The sequence below is a fragment of the Scyliorhinus torazame genome, chromosome 6 (genome assembly GCF_047496885.1).
Source record: "Scyliorhinus torazame isolate Kashiwa2021f chromosome 6, sScyTor2.1, whole genome shotgun sequence".
NCBI classification, from domain to species: domain Eukaryota; kingdom Metazoa; phylum Chordata; class Chondrichthyes; order Carcharhiniformes; family Scyliorhinidae; genus Scyliorhinus; species Scyliorhinus torazame.
In genome coordinates this window covers 58,711,844-58,735,639 of record NC_092712.1, presented here as the reverse complement: position 1 = coordinate 58,735,639, position 23,796 = coordinate 58,711,844, and the positions used below count along the sequence as shown (strand labels likewise).

Sequence of the window (23,796 nt, the reverse complement as noted above, 5' to 3'; positions counted from 1 at the left end):
TGGTGGTGGAGGATGTGATAGAATGGGTGCCAATCAAGGGGGCTGCTTTGTCCTGATGTTGTTGAGTTTCTTGTGTGTTGTTGGAGCTGCACTCATCCCGGCAAGTGGAGTATTCCATCACACTTTTAACTTGTTGATGGTGGACAGTCTTTGGGGAGTCTGGATGTGAGTTACTTGCTGTATGATTCCTAGCCTCTGTCCTTCTCTTGTAGCCACGGTATTTATATGACAATGTGGCCAGATGCTTATTGCGGTGTCAAGAACGGCACCATTGTGACACCAAATATAATCCTACACTCCCCAATAGTTGTCTTGTATTCTTATGATGAATGGAAGAAATTGGTATATATATTGTATTTTATCTCTGTTGCAGTAAGGGGTTTAAAAGCCTAGGTTAAGGTATATAGTTGTTGCAGTAATATTATTAAAGAACCCAAATTAAGGTATCCAGACTGTCTGCTAAAGCTGTAATTAAGAAGCTGTAAAACGAAAGGTCGTGATTGCTTCTAACCACTTGGTTATAGATAAAGGGGTTAATGGGATATTGTTATGATTGCTGGAGATTCCCTGGAGAGTAGATAACTTATGAGGGTTGTGCTTAGTCCGAGTTAAGCAGACCATGTGTCATCTTGCGCTGTCAAATATCTACCTCCCCACATCTTCACCTAGCTTCCTTTTGAATTTATTTCCACAATCAGGCACTTTATTCCTCCGTGCTTAATGAGTAAAAAAAATTTGTTACATTCATTTGACTCTTCGAATATTCAATCTAAAAATATTAAATATACAAGCTCTCCGTATTGGAAAGAACAAACTGATACTTCAGCAAAGGATTTTTCAGCATCTAACTAGCGGACTTAAAAGAAAACTCATTTTTAGCAGCAGAAAGAAATATAGAGGATAATTTGCACCCATTTGCCTTTTTGTCTGAAACTCTGAGAGAGCAGAGGAAAATAGTGTGGAAGAAAATTGGATACAAGAAGGGCAGCAGACAATGCCACCTGCAAGTTCCCTTCCAACGTGGAACTATATTGTCGTTCATACCTCATAACAGTTTGGGTGTACCAACACCATAAGGACTGCCTCATTCAAGAGGGCAGCTAACCACCACCTTCTAGAGGGATGGGCAATAAATGTTGGCCACACCTCATGAATGAATTAAAACAGCAAGTTTTTTTTCAGTCAATGATCCAAGTGTAAGGCAGAGAAGCCATAGTCAAAAATCAAAAAGGGCGACAGTACAAGGTACAGTGACTGAGGGTAGCTCAGTGAATAGGACCAGGAATACTAAAAGAAATAAAACGGAAAGTGAAAACATTAATGGTAAGCAACGCAGCAGGTTGTTACAGGAAGATATGGGTTCAACGACAAGAAAAATTAGGAGAAAGGTTAAAAAAAAAAGAAGAAAAAAGGGGGGGATCTTATAGAAACATATAAGATTATGAAGGGAATAGATAGGATAGATGCGGGCAGGTTGTTTCCACTGGCGGGTGAAAGCAGAACTAGGGGGCATAGCCTCAAAATAAGGGGAAGTAGATTTAGGACTGAGTTTAGGAGGAACTTCTTCACCCAAAGGGTTGTGAATCTATGGAATTCCTTGCCCAGTGAAGCAGTAGAGGCTCATTCATTAAATGTTTTTAAGATAAAGATAGATAGTTTTTTGAAGAATAAAGGGATTAAGGGTTATGGTGTTCGGGCCGGAAAGTGAAGTTGAGTCCACAAAAGATCAGCCATGATCTCATTGAATGGTGGAGCAGGCTCGAGGGGCCAGATGGCCTACTCCTGCTTTGGTTCTTATGTTCTTAGGTACTTTCTTAAGTCTGTTTTCTTATCATTAACAAGTCAGTCAGCATTTATTTTCCTCTCCTGTTCTTTTCTCGATCTCCGAGAGGGCGGCACAGTGGTTAGCATTGCTGCCTCACAGTGGCATGGACCCGGGTTCAATTCAAGCATCAGGTGACGGTGGAGTTTGCACTTTCTCCTTGTGTCTGTGTGGGTTTCCACCGGGTGCTCTGGTTTCCTCAAGATGTGCAGGTTAGGTAGATTGGCCTTGGTAAATTGCCCCTTAGTGTCCAAAAGGTTAGGTGGGGTTACTGGGTTCCGGAGATAGAGTCCGGCATGGGCCTAGGCAGTGTACTCTTTCCAAGGGTCGGTGCAGACTCGATATACCAAATGGCCTCCTTCTGCATATAGAGATTCTATGACACAGCCATTTTCAGCTAATGAAGCCCAAAGCTATGGAATTCCCTCCCTGCATGTTTCTGCCTCTCTACCTCTCTCAACTCCTTTATAATGATCCTTTAAAACCCTACTCCCCTGACCATGCTTTTATTCATCTGTCCAAGATACCCTTTGTGTAGCTCAGTATCAAATTTAGTTTTACTATTTTAAAGGTGCTGTATAAATGTTAAGTTGTTGCCATCTTTTCAGTAATACAGCATTCCATTCCAATTATACCATCAATTAGGAATGTTGCCTGCAACCATCTATTCCCATATATGGCACCCCCAGACCTGCGGCCCTCCAAAAATTAAAAGGTAGAGAGGATTGGGATACAGTTTGTGGTGCAGGCACCAGCAGTGTTTTGAAGGACCGATGGTTAGGCTGCTTATCACCTGGTATTAGTTGGAAGTGTGCAGACGAGCCCCCTCAATTAATTAATTTAATTCAAACTGAGGTAGCAAAGCTATAATACCCACTGGAAAATTGCATCAGGTGGTCCTGAATCCTCTGGAACAGTCAAGCTCCCCATTTCTACACAATTTTCCTCTGCTTGCTATCAATTTTTCAGGGAAAATGTTCAGGCAAAAAAACGAAAGTTGAAAATTACTCCCTCTATTTCATTCTGCTGCTAAAAGTGAATCCGTTTTTAAGTCTTGTATCTAGATGCTGAAAAATCGATTGGTGACACATCAGTTTGTTCTTTCCAAAACTCAGAGCTTGTATATTTAATATTTTTAGATTGATTCTAGAACACAGAATATTCTGAGAATAGTCAAATAAACGCAACAAATTTTATACAAAAGGCAATGGGGAATAGAGAGCCCGACTATGGCAATAATTTCAAAAGGCAGCCAGATGAACTCGTAGTGAGCAAGATATTTGAGAGTGTTAGAGGGAAGCGGTGTATGCTCTTGTTGTGAAATTACCTGATTGATCCAGTGTATGACAATAATGCTACAAAATTCCCTTTCCCCCGCACCCACTCATCTAAATGAAATCGGCTGCCTATAAAATAGAAAGCCTTGCAAGGGAGGATGTTGTTCCTCTATTTTAAAGCTTATTTGAGCCAAAATGAAAGAGGCAAGCTGTTCTTGGGTAATCCAGAAATCCTACTCCCATACAGCTTTTTGACTGTTATCAACTCGGACTAATCCTCTCAGAAACAAGAATGCTCCAGTTTTTCCAATATGTACAAAGAGAAAGTCTTCTTGGACAGTCTCTCAGGGTCAAGGATGACTTGCTTCCACTCTGGGAGGTGGGTTCTGCAGTGGCTGAATAGTCCAACCCTGGATCCGCAGACTTTACCACCGGTTTGGTAGGTGGTGGTTGATGAAGTGGATAGGACGCTCTGGATTCTGCGCGCTCTTTCTGCTGTATGCTTGGCCTCTGCGAACTCCACCCTGTGATGCTCGAGGTGATTGCCGCCTTCATGTATGCTTCTTCTCCAGTTTGTGTGTTCTAAGGCAAGCGATTCCCACGTGTCAAACAAAGAACAAAGAAATGTACAGCACAGGAACAGGCCCTTCGGCCCTCCAAGCCCGTGTCGACCTTGCTGCCCGACTAAACTACAATCTTCTACACTTCCTGGGTCCGTATCCCTCTATTCCCATCATATTCATGTATTTGTCAAGATGCCCCTTAAATGTCACTATCGTCCCTGCTTCCTCCACCACCTCCGGTAGCGAGTTCCAGGCACCCACTACCCTCTGTGTAAAAAAAAACTTGCCTCGTACATCTACTCTAAACCTTGCCCCTCTCACCTTAAACCTATGCCCCCCTAGTAATTGACCCCTCTACCCTGGGGAAAAGCCTCTGACTATCCACTCTGTCTATGCCCCTCATAATTTTGTAGACCTCTATCAGGTCGCCCCTCAACCTCCTTCGTTCCAGTGAGAACAAACCGAGTTTATTCAACCGCTCCTCATAGCTAATGCCCTCCATACCAGGCAACATTCTGGTAAATCTCTTCTGCACCCTCTCTAAAGCCTCCACATCCTTCTGGTAGTGTGGCGACCAGAATTGCCTATACTCCAAGCGTGGCCTAACTAAGTTTCTATACAGCTGCAACATGACTTGCCAATTCTTATACTCAATGCCCCGGCCAATGAAGGCAAGCATGCCGTATGCCTTCTTGACTACCTTCTCCACCTGTGTTGCCTCTTTCAATGACCTGTGGACCTGTACTCCTAGATCTCTCTGACTTTCAATACTCTTGAGGGTTCTACAATTCACTGTATATTCCCTACCTGCATTAGACCTTCCAAAATGCATTACCTCACATTTGTCCGGATTAAATTCCATCTGCCATCTCTCCGCCCAAGTCTCCAAACAATCTAAATCCTGCTGTATCCTCTGACAGTCCTCATCGCTATCCGCAATTCCACCAACCTTTGTGTCGTCTGCAAACTTACTAATCAGACCAGTTACATTTTCCTCCAAATCATTTATATATACTACAAACAGCAAAGGTCCCAGCACTGATCCCTGCCGAACACCACTGGTCACAGCCCTCCAATTAGAAAAGCATCCTTCCATTGCTACTCTCTGCCTTCTATGACCTAGCCAGTTCTGTATCCACCTTGCCAGCTCACCCCTGATCCCGTGTGACTTCACCTTTTGTACTAGTCTACCATGAGGGACCTTGTCAAAGGCCTTACTGAAGTCCATATAGACAACATCCACTGCCCTACCTGCATCAATCATCTTTGTGACCTCCTCGAAAAACTCTATCAAGTTAGTGAGACACGACCTCCCCTTCACAAAACCATGCTGCCTCTCACTAATACGTCTATTTGCTTCCAAATGGGAGTAGATCCTGTCTCGAAGAATTCTCTCCAGTAATTTCCTTCCCATTGAAGTAAGGCCTGTAGTTCCCTGGATTATCTTTGCTACCCTTCTTAAACAGAGGAACAACATTGGCTATTCTCCAGTCCTCCGGGACATCACCTGAAGACAGTGAGGATCCAAAGATTTCTGTCAAGGCCTCAGCAATTTCCTCTCCAGCCTCTTTCAGTATTCTGGGGTAGATCCCATCAGGCCCTGGGGACTTATCTACCTTAATATTTTTTAAGACGCCCAACACCTCGTCTTTTTGGATCTCAATGTGACCCAGGCTATCTACACACCCTTCTCCAGACTCAACATCTACCAATTCCTTCTCTTTGGTGAAAGCCTTGGGATTTTCCTTAACCTATTTGCCAATGACTTTTTGTGACCCCTTCTAGCCCTCCTGACTCCTTGCTTAAGTTCCTTCCTACTTTCCTTATATTCCACACAGGCTTCGTCTGTTCCCAGCCTTTTAGCCCTGACATGCCTCCTTTTTCTTTTTGACGAGGCCTACAATATCTCTCGTTATCCAAGGTTCCCGAAAATTTACGTATTTATCCTTCTTCCTCACAGGAACATGCCGGTCCTGAATTCCTTTCAACTGACACTTGAAAGCCTCCTACATGTCAGATGTTGATTTGCCCTCAAACATCCGCCCCCAATCTAGGTTCTTCAGTTCCCGCCTAATATTGTTATAATTAGCCTTCCCCCAATTTAGCACATTCATCCTAGGACCACTCTTATCCTTGTCCACCAGCACTTTAAAACTTACTGAATTGTGGTCACTTTCCGAAATGCTCCCCTACTGAAACTTCTACCACCTGGCCGGGCTCATTCCCCAATACCAGGTCCAGTACCGCCCCTTCCCTAGTTGGACTGGCTACATATTGTTTTCAGAAGCCCTCCTGGATGCTCCTTACAAATTCTGCCCCGTCTAAGCCCCTGGCACTAAGTGAGTCCCAGTCAATATTGGGGAAGTTGAAGTCTCCCATCACCACAACCCTGTTGTTTTTACTCTTTTCCAAAATCTGTCTACCTATCTGCTCCTCTATCTCCCGCTGGCTGTTGGGAGGCCTGTAGTAAACCCCCAACATTGCAACTGCACCCTTCTTATTCCTGATCTCTACCCATATAGCCTCACTGCCCTCTGAGGTGTCCTCCCGCAGTATAGCTGTGATATTCTCCCTAACCAGTAGCGCAACTCCGCCACCCCTTTTACATCCCCCTCTATCCCGCTTGAAACATCTAAATCCTGGAACGTTTAGCTGCCAATCCTGCCCTTCCCTCAACCAGGTCTCTGTAATGGCAACAACATCATAGTTCCAAGTACTAATCCAAGCTCTACGTTCATCTGCCTTACCCGTAATATTTCTTGCATTAAAACATATGCACTTCAGGCCACCAGACCCGCTGTGTTCAGCAACTTCTCCCTGTCTGCTCTGCCTCAGAGCCCCACTGTCCCTATTCCCTAGTTGTCCCTCAATGCTCTCACCTTCTGACCTATTGCTCCCGTGCCCACCCCCCTGCCATCCTAGTTTAAACTCTCCCGTGTGACACTAGCAAACCTCGCGGCCAGGATATTTATGCCTCTCCAGTTTAGATGCAACCCGTCCTTATATAGGTCACACCTGCCCCGGAAGAGCTCCCAGTGGTCGATGGAGGTGTTGCGTTTATTTAGGGAGGCTTTCAAATTGCCCTCGTAGTGTTGCCTCTGTCGTCCTAGTGATTGCTTGCCATTGGGGAGCTCTGAGTAGAGCACTCGTTTTGGGGGTCTTGTGTTGGGCATGCAGCCATCGCAGCTGGTCGAGCATGACCAGTTCCTCAATACTGGAGATATAAGCCTGGGAGAGGACGCTCACGTGGTGCGCCTATCCTGCCAGTAGATTGGCAGGATTTTGCGGAGGCAACATTGGTGATATATCTCCAGGGATTTGAATTGTCTACTGTACATTGTCCATGTTTCTGATACGGGAGAGGAGGACCATGAGCGTGGTGCTGGATCTGAAATCTCGGTCTTCGAACACTCTGTTCCTCAGGCGTCTGAAGACTGCACTGGCGCATTGGAGTTGTTGCTGGATTTCATCGGCGATGCCTCCTTTCACCGAGAGGAGGCTCCCGAAGTATGGGAAATGATCCACATTGTCCAGGTGCTCACTGTGCATCTTGATGGTTGTGGGCAGTTTTGTGTGGTAGAGAAACCTTGTTTTCCAGATGTTTAGTCTGAGGCCCATTCTCTCATATGCCTTGGTAATTGCATCGACTATGATTTGTAGCTTGGTCTCTGGAGTGTGCGCACACAGTGGTGAGTCTGTGTACTGCAGTTCCCGCTTGTCCGGTAGGTTAGTTCCACTCCATTGGGGAGCTTCAGGATGTTGGGTTGGAGTGTTGCTGCAAGGAAGTTGGAGAAGAGCGATGGCGCAGCCCTGTTTGACCCCAATTTGCACACTTTTGAGTCTCTGGTGATTCCTTTGGGAAGGATCACGGGTTGCATGTCATTGTGGAGCAGGCTGAGAATGGTGACGAATTTTTGCAGGCAGCCAAATATAAGGAGGATGTTCCACAATCCCCCTCAGTTGACAGAGTCGAAGGCCTTTGTGAGATCGAAGAAGGCCATGTACAGAGGTTGATGTTGCTCCCTGCCCCTCTGGTTTTGATGAGCGCCTCTCCGTTTTTGGCTCTCAGTGGGGTGGGCTCCTGGGTATTCAGACTGTATATGGTTTTAATTGCGCTGAAGAAGCTACGCACATCGTGGTTGTCAGCGAGTTTCTAAGTCTCCTGCGCTCTTTCCACCCACCATCTGTTCTTTCGGTCGTGAGTTCTTTGTTACATATCGGCCTTCAGTTGCCTGTAGGCTTGTTTCCTTTCATTCGCGTTTCGGTGGAGATTCCTGTTCAGGAGCGCCTTGCATTTGCGGTCAAGGAGATCATGGATCTCCAAATCCTTCTCGTCGAACCCAGCCTTGGTGTTTCCTGGTTAGACTAAACATCTGGAAAACAAGGTTTCTCTACCAGTCCTGCCACACACAACTGCCCACAACATCAAGATGCACAGTGAGTTCAAGCGTCTCCTCGCTGACATTGATGGCTTTTAAGGCAGACCAGACGCTGTGGGAATTAACAGCGCGGAGAGTTGAATCAGTCACTGGGGTATTTAGTGCTGACATGTGCCGGAATTCTCTGGTCATTGCGATTCACTTTTCCTGCCGGGTGCACATCCCCACCAGTAGCTTTTGGGGTGGGGTGGTCACAATGGGAAACCCCATTGACAAGCGGTTGGAAGATCGAATCCCGACTAGCAATCAGCGCACGGCCATGAAACACACAGCTGGGGGAACGAGAGAATCCTGCCCATAGTCTTTCCTAGAAATCCATTGCAATAAACTTAGTTTTCCTGGTCAATTCATCCTGCATTAACTATCTGTTGCTTCACAGTGCCAGGGAGCCGGATTTGATTTCTGGCTTGGGTCACTGTGTGTGGAGTCTGCACGTTCTCCCTGTTTCTGCGAGGGTTTCCTCCGGGTGCTCCGGTTTCTTCCCACAAGTCCCGAAAGACGTGCTTGTCAGGTGAATTGGACATTCTGAATTCTCCCTCCATGCCCCCGAACAGGCGCCGGAGTGTGGCGACGAGAGGAATGTCACAGTAACTTCTTTGCATTGTTAATGTAAGCCTACTTGTGACACTAATAAAGATTATTATTATTATTATTATTATTAAGACATTTAATTTTCTGAACAACTTGATCCTCAGAGGAGGTTTCTGTAATGAACATAGCACGTACAGTGCAGAAGGAGGCATTCGGCCCATCGAGTCTGCACCGACCCACTTAAGCCCTCGCTTTCCCCCCTATCCCCGTAACCCAATAACCCCTCCTAACCTTTTTGCTCACTAAGGGCAATTTATCATGGCCAATCCACCTAACCTGCATGTCTTTGGACTGTGGCAGGAAACTGGAGCACCCGGAGGAAACCCACGCAGACACGGGGAGAACGTGCAGACTCCGCACAGACAGTGACCCAGCGGGGAATCGAACCTGGAACCCTGGCGCTGTGAAGCCACAGCGCTATTCACTTGTGTTACTGTGCTGCCCACAAATGGTGGATCAGAGTTATTTTTGGATAACTGATTAAGCGTAAAAATACATAATTCCATCTCTGTATTCTGACATAGGTGATCCATTGTGGTGCCCAGTATAAATTAGAATAAATTTTTTAAAAATAACATTTCCGTACCAGGATTCACCACAGCTTTCGTGTTTTTGCAAAAATTAGTAAAATTGACATGGTGGAGGGCGGCACGGTGGCGTAATGATTAGCACTACTGCCTCACTGCGCTGAGGACCCGGGTTCGATCCCGGCCCCCGGTTCGGTCCCGACCCCCGGTCACTGTCAGTATGGCGTTTGCACATTCTCCCAGTGTCTGCGTGGGTCACATCCCCACAACCCAAAGATGTGCAGGCGAGGTGGTTTGGCCATGCTAAATTGCCCCTTAATTGGAAAAAGAATTGGGTACTTTAAACTTAAGAAAAAAAGAAACAACATTGACAAGGTGGCTCCAAATAGGCCACTGGTATATTTGCTCCATTCTTTGATTTGCATGCTACCATTTATCTAGTAAAGATCTGTGTATGTGTGCTTTGTGTTAAGGCTCAGGGAATGGGGTTCTAATTTACTGGGATTTTTAGTTCTTTGTTTCAGTGGTAAAATATTTGATTGGTCCAATGTGTTAATGAATCCCATAATAATGCAAAACAAATTGTTCCATCACTGGTGCCCTCTACTGGACAGTCCCATTTGAAAGCATTCGTTTTAATTTGTGGGTGGTCTTAGAGTGTGCTCTGGTCTTAGAGTGTGCTCTGGTCTTAGAGTGTAACTTGGACCCATGGCCTTCTAACTTGGAGGCTAGGATGCTGCAAACTGAGCCATGGCTGATATTATCCGATGTCCAGCTCTGGATGAGCAGAAATGATTTCCAATTAAATATTGGGAAGACTGAAGCAGTTGTTGCCGATTTCTGCTCCAAACTCAGTTCCCTAGCTACTGGCTTCATCCCTCTCCCTGGCAACAGCTTGAGATTAAACCAGTCTGTTTGCAAACTTAATGTTACGTTTGATCCCGAGATGGGTTTTCCAACACTATATTCATCTCATCATAAGGCTGCTTATTTCCACATCTGTAACATTGCCTGACTTTGCTCATGTCTGAGCTCATTTGTTGCTAAAACCCTCATTCATGTTTCCGTTACCTCGAGACTTGATTATTCCAATGCATTGCTGATTGGTCTCCCACCTTTTATACTCCCCAAACTTGAAGTCATCCGAAACCCTGCTGCCCGTGCCTTAACTTGCACCAAGTTCTGTTCCTGTATCACCCCTGTGTTCATAGACCTATATTGGCTCAGTGTAGCAAATTATTATATTGCTATTTGCAAGTAGCACCTTGTTTTCAAATTTCTCCAGAGTATGGTCCCTTCCTATCTGTGAAATCTTCTTCAGCCCCCAACCCTCTGTGATCTCTGCTGTGTTCTAAATCTGCTTTCCCTTGTTGGCCGTGCCTTCAGTTGACTCAACTCTGAGCTCCAGAATATCCACCCTGCACCGCTCTGCCTTCTTTGCTTTCCTCTAAGACACGCCTTAAAACCTATATCCCTCACCAAGCTATTGGTCACCTCCGCTAGTATCTCTTTCTGTGGCTCAGTGTCATATTTTGTTTTTTAATGTTCCTTTGGCTCGCCTTGGGACACTTTGTTACATTACAGATGCTACATAGATAAAAGTTGTTGTGATGGAGCAGTGTCAATTCCAACTTCGATGAAGGTTCTTACTTTGTGCCCTACAGCAATTGTATCTTTTCATACACAATCTGCATGGGGTGAGGACAGAAGGGGAGGAGATATTTTTACTTGCATGAACCGACATGTGAAGGACCATAGTATAGAGCAGCATTGGTTGTGTATTTTAGTGCTTCACTGTGTTCCGTCTGGCTTTCCTCAACTAATTTCCTGCAAGGTCTTTAAAAATTGGGTACATTAACAACCCAGTCGATATCAAAATGGGTAGGATTTATGTCAGCTGTATTTTAATACCAAGATCTTGATTCTGTTACTAACTATATATAAACAGCGCCATTTAACGCCTCAAAAATAGGAGTCCCGTTTTGGGCACGTATAGTGGGGTGTTTCTTAGCTGCGCCCATCCCATAAGGGCAGGGCATTCCTGGGCCTGATCCCTGGTACCTGAGCATCTTGGCACTGTCAACCTGGCACCCTGCCAGTGCCCTTGACCGTGTCACCCGAGCACTGACACTGCCAGCTGGCAGTTAGTGTCTCACTAACTTGATAGAGTCCAGGTGCCTGCGGGGGGGGGGGAGGGGGAGGGGGGGGGGAGGGGGGGGGGGGGAGAGCGGGAATGCCAGGGTACCACCCTGCCCAGAGCCTGACCACCCGGGCGGGCCTCTGAATACCTAGGGGACCAAGGCGCAGGCATTTGTTCCCAAGTCTCGGGAGAATCGTGCTCCAAATTATTTAAACTAGTCTAATGGCTCACTTAAATATGTAAATCTGGATCTCTCCCAGCGAGGGCAAGATCCAGATCGCGACATCTCACTAGGCGCTCAGAGCGTCGCAAATCTCACGAGAGGTCTCTCGTGACATCATCAAGTTGGGCTCGATGAGGCTGTTCGATCACGTAAAAATAATAATTTGAAATTAAATATTGAAAGAAATTATGCCCCTTCCCCCAACTTTCAAAAGTTCCTCCCTTTACAAATAACTAACTGATCTTTTGTGTATCTTGAAGTGGGAAGAATTTGCATTGAGCCCGTTCTTGTATTCATATTTTGTATGATCAGTGATTAGACAAATTTATTTTTATGTGGCCAGATCTATTCAGTTACAAAGGTAAACTGATTCTATTTAGCCTGTGACATTAAATCTGTTGGGCTGGATTCTCCGTACCAGAGGCTACGTGCTGGCTCGAACGGAGAATCCATGTAAGGTTCACATCAAAAAAATTTCACAAACCCCTCACTGATTCCGGTACCGGTGAGGAGCTAGCCCCAGCGCCGCATGAAACGCCCGCGGGTTGCGTCGAGAATGGCCGGGTCCTGGGCCGCGCATGCGCACTGCTGACTACCTGTAGCGGTCGTGCCGTACAGCATGGCGCCGGCCGTGCGCGGACCCAACCTGATGGGCTGCGACCCTACAGTCCACCCCTTGGCCACTCTGTGGCCGCTCCCCACCAGTAACCCTAGCCCTGGCAAAACCCTCGGCCAGTGGCATGGATCCCGGCCAAGTGTGGCGGCGCTGGCCACAGTTCGCAACCGCCACACCAGGTTCACGATTTGTGTGACCACACGTGGCCCGCGCCATCGGGAACTCGGCCCATTGGGGACGGAGTGTGGATCACAATGATGGCCATTTGGAGGGGGTGGAGAATCACAAACCGGTGTCAAACCAGCGCCGGCCCAGATTCTGGCGTCTGAATCGATTCTCTGCCCGATCGCCGATTAAGATTTCAAATAAAACTTTTATTGTATAGTAATATTTGTGTATGGTAGATTAATCTTTCACAATTAGTGAATCTCTTGTAGCAATCCTAATACTAATTTGGATGATATGCTGGTTTATACGGACAAGTGTGATTTGGAAGCAAATGGACGTATTAGTGAGAGGCAGCATGGTTTTGTGAAGGGGAATTCGTGTCTCACTAACTTGATAGAGTTTTTCGAGGAGGTCACTAAGATGATTGATGCAGGTAGGGCAGTAGATGTTGTCTATATGGACTTCAGTAAGGCCTTTTACAAGGTCCCTCATGATAGACTAGTACAAAAGGTGAAGTCACACGGGATCAGGGGTGAGCTGGCAAGGTGGATACAGAACTGGCTAGGTCATAGAAGGCAGAGAGTAGCAATGGAAGGATGCTTTTCTAATTGGAGGGCTGTGACCAGTGGTGTTCGGCAGGGATCAGTGCTGGGACCTTTGCTGTTTGTAGTATATATAAATGATTTGGAGGAAAATGTAACTGGTCTGATTAGTAAGTTTGCAGACGACACAAAGGTTAGTGGAATTGCGGATAGCGATGAGGACTGTCAGAGGATACAGCAGGATTTAGATTGTTTGGAGACTTGGGCGGAGAGATGGCAGATGGAGTTTAATCCGGACAAATGTGAGGTAATGCATTTTGGAAGGTCTAATGCAGGTAGGGAATATACAGTGAATGGTAGAACCCTATTGAAAGTCAGAGAGATCTAGGTGTACAGGTCCACAGGTCACTGAAAGGGGCAACACAGGTGGAGAAGGTAGTCGAGAAGGCATATGGCATGCTTGCCTTCATTGGCCGGGCATTGAGTATAAGAATTGGCAAGTCATGTTGCAGCTGTATAGAACCTTAGTTAGGCCACACTTGGAGTATAGTGTTCAATTCTGGTCGCCACACTACCAGAAGGCTGTGGAGGCTTTAGAGAGGATGCAGAAGAGATTTACCAGGATGTTGTCTGGTACGGAGGGCATTAGCTATGAGGAGCGGTTGAATAAACTCGGTTTGTTCTCACTGGAACGAAGGAGGTTGAGGGGCGACCTGATAGAGGTCTACAAAATTATGAGGGGCAGAGACAGAGTGGATAGTCAGAGGCTTTTCCCCAGGGTAGAGGGGTCAATTACTAGGGGGCATAGATTTAAGGTGAGAGGGGCAAGGTTTAGAGTAGATGTACGAGGCAAGTATTTTACGCAGAGGGTAGTGGGTGCCTGGAACTCGCTACCGGAGGAGGTGGTGGAAGCAGGGACGATAGTGACATTTAAGGGGCATCTTGACAAATACATGAATATGATGGGAATAGAGGGATACGGACCCAGGAAGTGTAGAAGATTGTAGTTTAGTCGGGCAGTTGGAGGGCCGAAGGGACTGTTCCTGTGCTGTACATTTCTTTGTTGTTCTTTGAAACTAATATAATGGAGCTGCATCCCTTAAAAACATAAATTCTAATTGTGTGTGCAGCGTCACCTGTAGTTCAGTTGCTGTTTGGTCACAGGAACTTGTAGTAAACCACCAGCTCAGGCTGCAGTTTAAAAGGCCGTAATTCTCCAGAAAAATTTCCAAGTTCATAGAATTTACAGTGCAGAAGGAGGCCATTCGGCCCGTCGAGTCTGCACCGGCTCTTGGAAAGAGCACCCTACCCAAGGTTAACACCTCCACCCTATCCCCATTCATTGTGGCGGGTTTTTCAGAGAGTTAGCTGGTGAGTTCCCCACCGCTTTTCAATGACACTTAAGTCATTTTTTGGGGCAGTGGGAGTTTCTCACTGGTTTAGCCCACACTTAGAATTTTTTTTTAGCACTGGAGAGCTGAACACAGATTTCGGGCCGCCATTTTGAAAGGGTACCCGATTTCTAAGTCAGCTTGTGGTTCCCCACACCCCCACCCATGGGCAATGGCATCTCCCACACACATGTTCACTAGTCCACACCCCCCATGGAGTCCCCAGCCCAACATCTCGGAGGCTTCTACTTAACTGCTCTGCACACCCCCACCCTTCAAACCCCTCCTCCAACCTCGTTTCATGACCATGGTCCCCTTGGCTCCCTGACCTTTGGCAGTGCACTCTGGCACCCATGCAGTGTTCCTGCCAGCTTGGCAGTGCCATTTGGGCACCTTGGTAGTGCCAAAGTGGCAGTACCAAGGTGCCAGCTGAACAGTGCCAAGGTGTCCGCGTTCCAGGGAGGAAGGCACCCTGCACTGACCCTGAACACGGGTCTCTGAAGGTCCGGGAGACCCCCCCCCCCCCCCCCCCCCCGGGTGCCGTTCCGCCTCGTCCCTGTTTGTGTGGACCCGCACTGATCGACGCCCGGCTGCAGCCTCCCTAGGGAGGCTGGAGAATCGAGGGAGGCCGGTGGATATCGGGCAGGTGGGTCTGAAGCACCAAATTCTGCGAGTGTCATTTGGTCCCACTCCTTTTAGGCGAAGTCCGACTCCAACGTCTCGCGGGACTTCGGCGAATCGCGCGGGTGCAGAGGTTGTCGGGAGGCCCACTGGAGGGCTGTCCCGGGATTGTCCGGCTGCGTTGTGCATTCGCTCAAGCGCAATGAGGCAAGAGAATCACACCCAAAGTGTGTATTTTAGGCAAAAGGTGAAAACATAACACTGCAAATGTTGGAAATCTGAAATGAAAACAGAAAATAATGGAAAGACTAAACTCGGCCCATGATTGCAATGAACTGCTATCAGTGGTGAACTCGGCCCAACGCATCACACAAGCTTGCCACCCCCACATTGATTCTGTATACACCTCCCGCTGCCTCAGGAAGGCAGACAACATTGTCAGAGACTCCTCCCACCCAGGCTTTGCCCTCTTCCAGGCCCTTACATCAGGCAGAAGATACAGAAGTCTGAAAACCTGCACATCCAGACATACGAATAACTTCTTCCCCACAGTTACTAGACTCCTCAACGACTCTCCCTTGGACCGATTTGTTCCCTGTAACAAGATTATTCATGACACCCTATGCTGTTCTTGCTCAGGTATTTGCTTTGTTTGGCCCTTGTTCCACACTGTAACCAATCTCTATTTGCCGATGTATTATTTGTCACTGTACTCTGTCGATTATTCTTTTTGTCTACGATGTACGTTCCCTTGGCCACAGAAAAAATACTTTTCACTATACATCGGTACATGTGACAATCAGTCAATCAATCAATGATCGGGAAGCATCTGTGGCGGAAGAAACAAAATTGATGTTTCAGGTCAATGACTACTCTTTATAGTTTTGAATTTGTACCTTATTATGAAGTTGAAGTGTATGGAGCTTCCATTTTTAAGTTATGGATTTTGTTACTGGGTGGCAGGCTTTAATGTGATTTCCTTTCTTTCCTCAGTGGCATGTCAGACACCATCATCCTTGATATAATCTCCAACTATATGGTTTTGCCCAATCGGATTGCAGTACCACTGGTCAATGAGGTGCAGCTGGCTGAACTGCGTTTCCCTGTACCAAAGGTAAGCTTCAGAGCTCTGACTGGTCAGGCTCTGACAATTTGAGAAAAACTGTAAAATCCTGTATTTATTTTAAATTGAGTGACTTAATTTGAGCTCTCCTAAACACTGTTTGACTTTAGGAATTTGATACGGTAACCATCTTGTGAACAAACATGCTGGAGCTGATGAATGAACTTCTGTAACAGCTGGAAGCAGAGGGAGTGTGCAGAGCAGTGGGATCACTTTTGCATTGTTTTAGCAAAGAGTTGGCACAGGCAGGATGGGGTAAATGGTCTTCCGGGAAAGCTTATGAATTTTACTTGCTTAAATTGAAGGTGCAAAGTTGGAAGTGTAGCAAAATGAGAAAATGTCAGTTTTTAGTAAACTGTGCAGTTTTGTCAATGCCTTTATATATCTTAGTCCATGTGGAAGGTATTGCAGTGTTGCCAGAATTCACTTGGGTGTGCAACCTTTTGCTGCTCTAGTGGCTCATTAGAAGTGGCCCTATAATCAGATTATAGGTTTCTTGTGGTAATTTGTAGCTTTTCAGTTGAAATGAAATGAAAATGAAAATCGCTTATTGTCACGAGTAGGCTTCAATGAAGTTACTGTGAAAAGCCCCTAGTCGCCACATTCCGGCGCCTGTTCGGGGAGGCTGGTACGGGAACCATGAAGGTTATTTAGGTTGAGAGATTCATATTAACATAACATAAGAAATAGGAGCAGGAGTAGGCCATCTGGCCCTTCGAGCCTGCTCCGCCATTCAGTGAGATCATGGCTGATATTTTGTGGACTCAGCTCCACTTTCCTGCCCGAACACCATAACCCTTTATTCCTTTATTCTTCAAAAAAACTATCTATCTTTATCTTGAAAACATTTAATGAAGGAGCCTCAACTGCTTCACTAGGCAGGGAATTCCATAGATTCACAACCCTTTAGGTGAAGAAGTTCCTCCTAAACTCAGTCCTAAATCTATTTTGCCTTATTTTGAGGCTATGCCTCCTAGTTCTGCTTTCACCCGCCAATGGAAACAACCTGCCCGCATCTATCCTATCTATTCCCTGCATCCGCATCCTTCTAAATTCCAACGAGTACAGTCCCAGTCTACTCAACCTCCCCTTGTAATCCAAACCCCTCAACTCTGGGATGAACCTAGTGAATCTAAAAGTCTATGAAATTCTATGAACATTCTATGAAATCTCCTCTGCGTATCCTCTAGCGCCAATACGTCCTTTCTCAGGTAAAGAGACCAAAACTGAACACACAACTCCACGTGTGGCCTCACTAACACCTTATACAGTTGCAACATAACCTCCCTAGTCTTAAATTCCATCCCTCTAGCAATGAAGGACAAAACTCCATTCGCCTTCTTAATTACCTGTTGCACCTGTAAACCAACTTTTTGCAACTCATGCACTAGAATACCCAGGCCCTCTGCACAGCAGCATGTTTTAATACTTTATGATTTAAATAATAATGACCCTTTTACTGTTATTTCTACCAAAATAGATAACCCCACAATTTGTCAACAATGTATTCCATCTCCCAGACCCTAGCCCATTCACGTAGCCTATCCAAATCCCTCTGCAAACTTCCAGTATCCTCTGCAATTTTTGCTTGACCACTTATCTTAGTGTCGTCTGCAAACTTGGACACATTGCACTTGGTCCCCAACTCCAAATCATCTATGTAAATTGTGAACAATTGTGGGCCCAACACTGATCCCGGAGGATCACCACTAGCTACTGATTGCCAACCAGAGAAACACCCATTAATCCCCACTCTTTGCTTTCTGTTAATTAACCAATCCTCTATCCATGCTACTACTTTCCCCTTAACGCCATGCATCTTTATCTTATGCAACAACCTTTTGTGTGGCACCTTGTCAAAAGCTTTCTGGAAATCCAGGTATACCACATCCATTGGCTCCCTGTTGTCTACCGCACTGGTAATGTCCTCAAATATCCACTAAATTAGTTAGGCACGACCTGCCCTTTATGAACCCATGCTGCGTCTGTCCAATGGGACAATTTCCATCCAGATGCCTCGCTATTTCTTCCTTGGTAGATTCGAGCACCTTCCCTACTACCAAAGTTAAGCTCACTGGCCTATAATTATCTGCTTTATGCCTACCTCCTTTTTTAAACAGTGGTGTCAAGTTTGCTAATTTCCAATGTGCCGGGACCACCAGAGTCTAGTGAATTTTGGTAAATTATCACGAGTGCATTTGCAATTTCCCTAGCCATCTCTTTTAGCATTCTGGGATGCATTCCATCAGGGCCAGGAGACTTGTCTACCGTACAGCCCCATTAGCTTGCCCATCACTACCTCCTTAGTGATAACAATCGTCTCAGGGTTCTCGCCTGTCATAGCGTCATTTCCATCAGTCACTGGCATGTTATTTGTGTCTTCCTACGTGAAGACCGACTCAAAAAACCTATTCAGTTCCTCCGCCGTTTCCTCATCTCCCATTATTAAATCTCGCTTCTCATCCTTATACAGTTGCAGCATAACCTCCCTAGTCTTAAATTCCATCCCTCTAGCAATGAAGGACAAAACTCCATTCGCCTTCTTAATTACCTGTTGCACCTGTAAACCAACTTTTTGCGACTCATGCACTAGAATACCCAGGTCCCTCTGCACAGCAGCATGTTTTAGTACTTTATGATTTAAATATTTCCCGTAGCCACTCATTTTTTATATATTTGTAGAAACATTTACGATCTGTTATATTCTGAGCAAGTTTACTCACATAATCTATTTTACTTTTCTTTATAGCTTTTTTAGTAGCTTTCTGTTGCCCCCTAAAGATTTTCCAGTCCTCTAGTCTCCCACTGATCTTTGCTACTTTGTATGATTTTTCCTTCAATTTGATACTCTCCCTTATTTCCTCAGATATCCACAGTTGATTTTCCCTCTTTCTACCGTCCTTCCTTTTTGTTGGTTTAAACTTTTGCTGAGCAGTGTGAAAAATCGCTTGGAAGGTTCTCCACTGTTCCACCAAAAAGTATTTGGTCCCAGTCTACCTCAGCCAGCTCTTCTCTCACCCCATTGTAATCTCCTTTGTTTAAGCACAAAACACCAGTGTTTGATTTTACCTTCTCACCCTCCATCTGTAATTTAAATTCCACCATATTGTGATCGCTCCTTCCGAGAGGATCCCTAACTATGAGATCATGAATCAATCGTGCCACATTACACAGGACCAGATCTAGGACCGCTTGTTCCCTCGTAGGTTCCATTACATACTGTTCTAGGAAACTGTTGAGGATACATTCTGTAAACTCCTCCTCAAGGCTGCCTTGGCCGACCTGATTAAACCAATCGACGTGCCGATTAAAATCCCTCATGATAACTGCTGTACCAGTTCTACATGCATCAGTTATTTCTTTGTTTATTGCCCGCCCCACCATAATGTTACTATTTGGTGGCCTATAGGCTACTCCTATCAGTGACTATTCGCCTTACTATTCCTGGTTTCCACCCAAATGGATTCAACCTTATACTCCCTAGCACCAATGTCATCTCTCACTACTGCCTGGATGTCATCCTTAAATAACACAGCTACACCACCTCCCTTACCATCCACTCTGTCCTTCTAAATAGTTTGATACCCGTGGATATTTAACTCCCAGTTGTGCCCATCCTTTCTCAGTAATGGGCACTAAATCATCGCAATTCACGATGATTTGTGCCATCAGCTCATTGACCTTATTCCGAATACTTTAATTTATTAAAAAAAAAAAATTATTAACGTTTTTTTTAACACAAATTTTCTCTCTTACAAACAATAACCCCCCCCCCCCCCCCCGGTAACAAAATAACAAGAAATCGCACTGAGCAAGATATATACATGGCAAAATGGTATATTTACATAGCTTTGTACACTGGCTCTCTCCCGCACGTGCCAGTTTACCCAACCCTTCATGTTATCTCTTGCTCATCCGCCCCCCAAGCAATCCCCCATTCTCTTCCCCCCCCCCCCCCCCACCTCCCAGGACGTCGTCGTTCCCCCCCCCCGGGGTTGCTGCTGCTGCTGACCGACCTTCCTCTAACGCTCCTCGAGATAGTCTAGGAATGGTTGCCACCGCCTGTAGAACCCCTGCGCAAACCCTCTCAAGGCAAACTTAATCCTCTCCAGTTTTATGAACCCAGCCATGTTGTTTATCCAGGCCTCCACGCTAGGGGGCTTCGCCTCCTTCTGCATTAGCAAGATCCTTCGCCGGGCTACTAGGGACGCAAAGGCCAGAATGCCGGCCTCTTTCGCCTCCTGCACTCCCGGCTCGTCCACTACTCCAAATATTGCTAGTCCCCAGCTTGGCTTGACCCGGACTTTCACCACCTGAGATATTGCTCCCCTCCAGAACCCCTCCAGTGCCGGGCATGACCAAAACATATGGACATGGTTCGCCGGGCTCCCTGAGCACCTTCCTCATCTGTCTCTACCCCAAAGAACCTACTCAACCACGCCCCCGTCAAGTGCGCTCTGTGGACCACCTTAAATTGTATCAGGCTGCGCTTGGCACACTAGGAGGAGGAATTAACCCTACCTAGGGCATCAGCCCACAGACCTTCCTCGATCTCCACCCCCAGCTCCTCTTCCCATTTACCCTTCAGCTCCTCTACCAGCGCTTCCCCCTCTTCTTTCATCTCCTGGTATATTGCCGACACCTTGCCCTCCCCGACCCATACACCCGAGATCACCCTATCTTGAATTTCTTGTACCGGGAGCAACGGGAATTCCCTGACCTGTCGCCTCACAAACGCCCTCACCTGCATATATCTAAAAACATTTCCCGGGGGTATCTCAAACCTCTCCTCCAGTGCCCCTAGGCTCGCAAACGTCGCGTCAATGAACAGGTCCCCCATTCTTCTAATACCCGCCCGATGCCAGCTCTGGAACCCCCCGTCCACCCTCCCCGGGACAAACCGGTGGTTACTCCTGATCGGGGACCACACCGAGGCTCCCATTGCACCCCTGTGCCGTCTCCACTGACCCCAGATCCTTAGCGTTGCTGCCACCACCGGACTCGTGGTGTACCTTGTCGGCGAGAGCGGCAGCGGCGCCGTCACCAACGCCCCCAGGCTCGTTCCTTTACAGGACGCCATCTCCATCCTCTTCCATGCCACCCCTGTCCCTCCATCACCCACTTGCGGATCATCGCCACATTTGCTGCCCAGTAGTAGCTCCCTAGGTTTGGCAGCGCCAACCCTCCTCGGTCCCTACTTCGTTCCAGGAACCCTCTCCTTACCCTTGGGGCCTTATTCGCCCACACAAACCCCATTATGCTTCTACCTACTCTCTTGAAAAAGGCCTTGGTGATCACGATGGGAAGGCACTGAAACACAAACAGAAACCTCGGGAGGACCACCATTTTGACCGACTGCACTCTACCCGCCAGCGAGAGTGGTAACATGTCCCATCTTTTGAAGTCCTCCTCCATTTGCTCCACCAACCTTGTCAGATTCAGTTTATATAGGGCCCCCCCAACTCCTGGCTATCTGGATCCCCAGATACCGAAAGCTCCCCTCCGCCCTCCTCAGTGGTAGGTCCCCTATCCCTCTTTTTTGGTCCCCTACCTGTAATACAAAGAGCTCACTCTTCCCTACATTGAGCTTATAGCCCAAAAACTTCCCAAACTCCCTTAGAGTCTGCATGACCTCCACCATCCCCTCCATTGTATCCGCCACGTACAACAACAGGTCATCCGCATATAGCGACACCCGATGCTCTTCTCCCCCTCGGACCACCCCCCTCCATTTATTAGACTCCCTCAATGACATGGCCAAGGGTTTGATCGTCAATGCAAACAACAGTGGGGACAGGGGGCATCCCTGCCTCGTTCCTCGGTACAGCCGAACGTACTCCGACCTCCGCCGGTTCGTCACTACACTCGCCACCGGGGCTCTGTAAAGGAGCTTAACCCAACTGATAAACCCTCCCCCGAACCCAAACCTACACAGCACCTCCCAGAGGTAGTTCCACTCAACTCGGTCAAAGGCCTTCTCCGCGTCCATAACTGCCACTATCTCCGCCTCTCCCTCCTCCAATGGCATCATTATTACGTTTAAGAGCCGCCGCACAATAGTGTTTAATTGCCTGCCCTTTACGAATCCCGTCTGGTCCTCGTGTATCACCCCCGGGACACAGTCCTCGATCCTCGTGGCCAGCACTTTTGCCAACAACTTAGCATCCACATTGAGGAGCGAGATCGGCCTGTACGATCCACATTGCAGTGGGTCCTTGTCCCGCTTTAGGATCAAAGAAATTGTCGCTTCCGACATTGTCGGGGGCAGGGTCCCCTCCTCTCTTGCCTCATTAAAGGTCCTCACTAGTAGCGGGGCCAACAGGTCTACGTACTTCCTGTAGAACTCCACCGGGAACCCGTCCCGCCCCTGGGCCTTCCCCGCCTGCATACTCCCCAAACCCTTGCTCAGCTCCTCCAACCCAATTGGTGCCCCCAAATCAGCCACCTCTTGCTCCTCCACCCTCTGGAATCTCAGTTGGTCTAGGAATCGTCTCATCCCCTCTTCCCCTGCTGGGGGCTGGGATCTGTACAGCTCTTCATAGAAGGCCTTGAATACCTTGTTTATTTTCGTCGCACTCCGAACCGTGGCTTCCCTTCCATCTTTGACTCCCCCTATTTCCCTTGCTGCCGTCCTCTTACGGAGCTGGTGTGCCAGCATCCGACTAGCCTTTTCCCCATCCTCGTAGGTCGCCCCCTGCGCCTTCCTCCACTGTGCCTCCGCCTTCCCTGTGGTCCACAGGTCAAACTCCGTCTGGAGCCGTTGTCTTTCCTCAAGTAATCTCTCCTCCGGGGCCTCTGCGTATCTCCTGTCCATTCTCAAAATCTCCCCCACTATCCTCTCCCTTTCCATGCCCTCTGTCTTCTCCCTATGAGCCCTGATGGAGAGTAGCTCTCCCCTGATCACCGCCTTCAACGCCTCCCATACCACCCCCACCCGCACCTCCCCGTTGTTGTTGGCTTCCAAGTACCTTTCAATACACCCCCTCACCTTCCCACACACCACCTCATCTGCCAGCAATCCCACATCCAGCCGCCACATCGGGCGTTGGCCCCTCTCCTCTCCCAGCCCCAGTTCCACCCAGTGCAGGGCGTGATCTGAAACGGCTATGGCCGAATACTCCGTCCCCTCCACCCTCGGGATGAGCGCCCTGCCCAGAACAAAAAAATCTATCCGGGAGTAGGCTTTGTGCACATGGGAGAAGAAAGAGAATTCCCTGTCCTGCGGTCTTGCAAACCTCCATGGGTCCACTACCCCCATCTAATCCATAAACCCCCTAAGCACTGGAAAGCCGGCCTCTTTCCAGTATTTGATCTGGAGCGGTCCAGTGCTGGGTCCAACACTCTATTGAAGTCCCCTCCCATTATCAGGCCTCCTACCTCCAGGTCCGGAATGCGCCCCAACATGCACTTCATGAATCCAACATCATCCCAGTTCGGGGCGTATACGTTTACCAACACCACCACGTCCCTTGCAACCTACCACTCACCATCACATATCTCCCTCCATTATCCACTACGATAGTCTTGGCCTCGAATGACACACGCTTTCCCACCAATATTGCCATTCCTCTATTCTTCGCGTCTTATTCCGAATACTACGAGCATTCAGGTAAAGTACCCTTATGTTGGCTTTTATACTTCTGTTTTGAATCTTAACACCACTATCGATAACCTCTCCCAAGTTATTTTTCCTTTTAACTTTTCTCCTAATTTTCCTTATCATAGAACCTGTATCTTCATATATGTGGTAGTA

General features: G+C 47.3%; 1 protein-coding gene across 4 annotated transcripts in view; it reads left to right on the top strand.

Moving 5' to 3' along the window:
* The window catches only part of LOC140424807 (extended synaptotagmin-2-like), a 338,421-nt gene that overhangs the window by 241,562 nt on the left and 73,063 nt on the right, over positions 1-23,796 (top strand). For all 4 annotated transcript variants that reach the window (XM_072508235.1, XM_072508234.1, XM_072508233.1 and 1 more), the window contains exon 8: positions 15,914-16,034. In XM_072508235.1, coding sequence (XP_072364336.1) covers positions 15,914-16,034 — 121 coding nt within the window. The remainder of the gene's footprint in view (positions 1-15,913; positions 16,035-23,796) is intronic.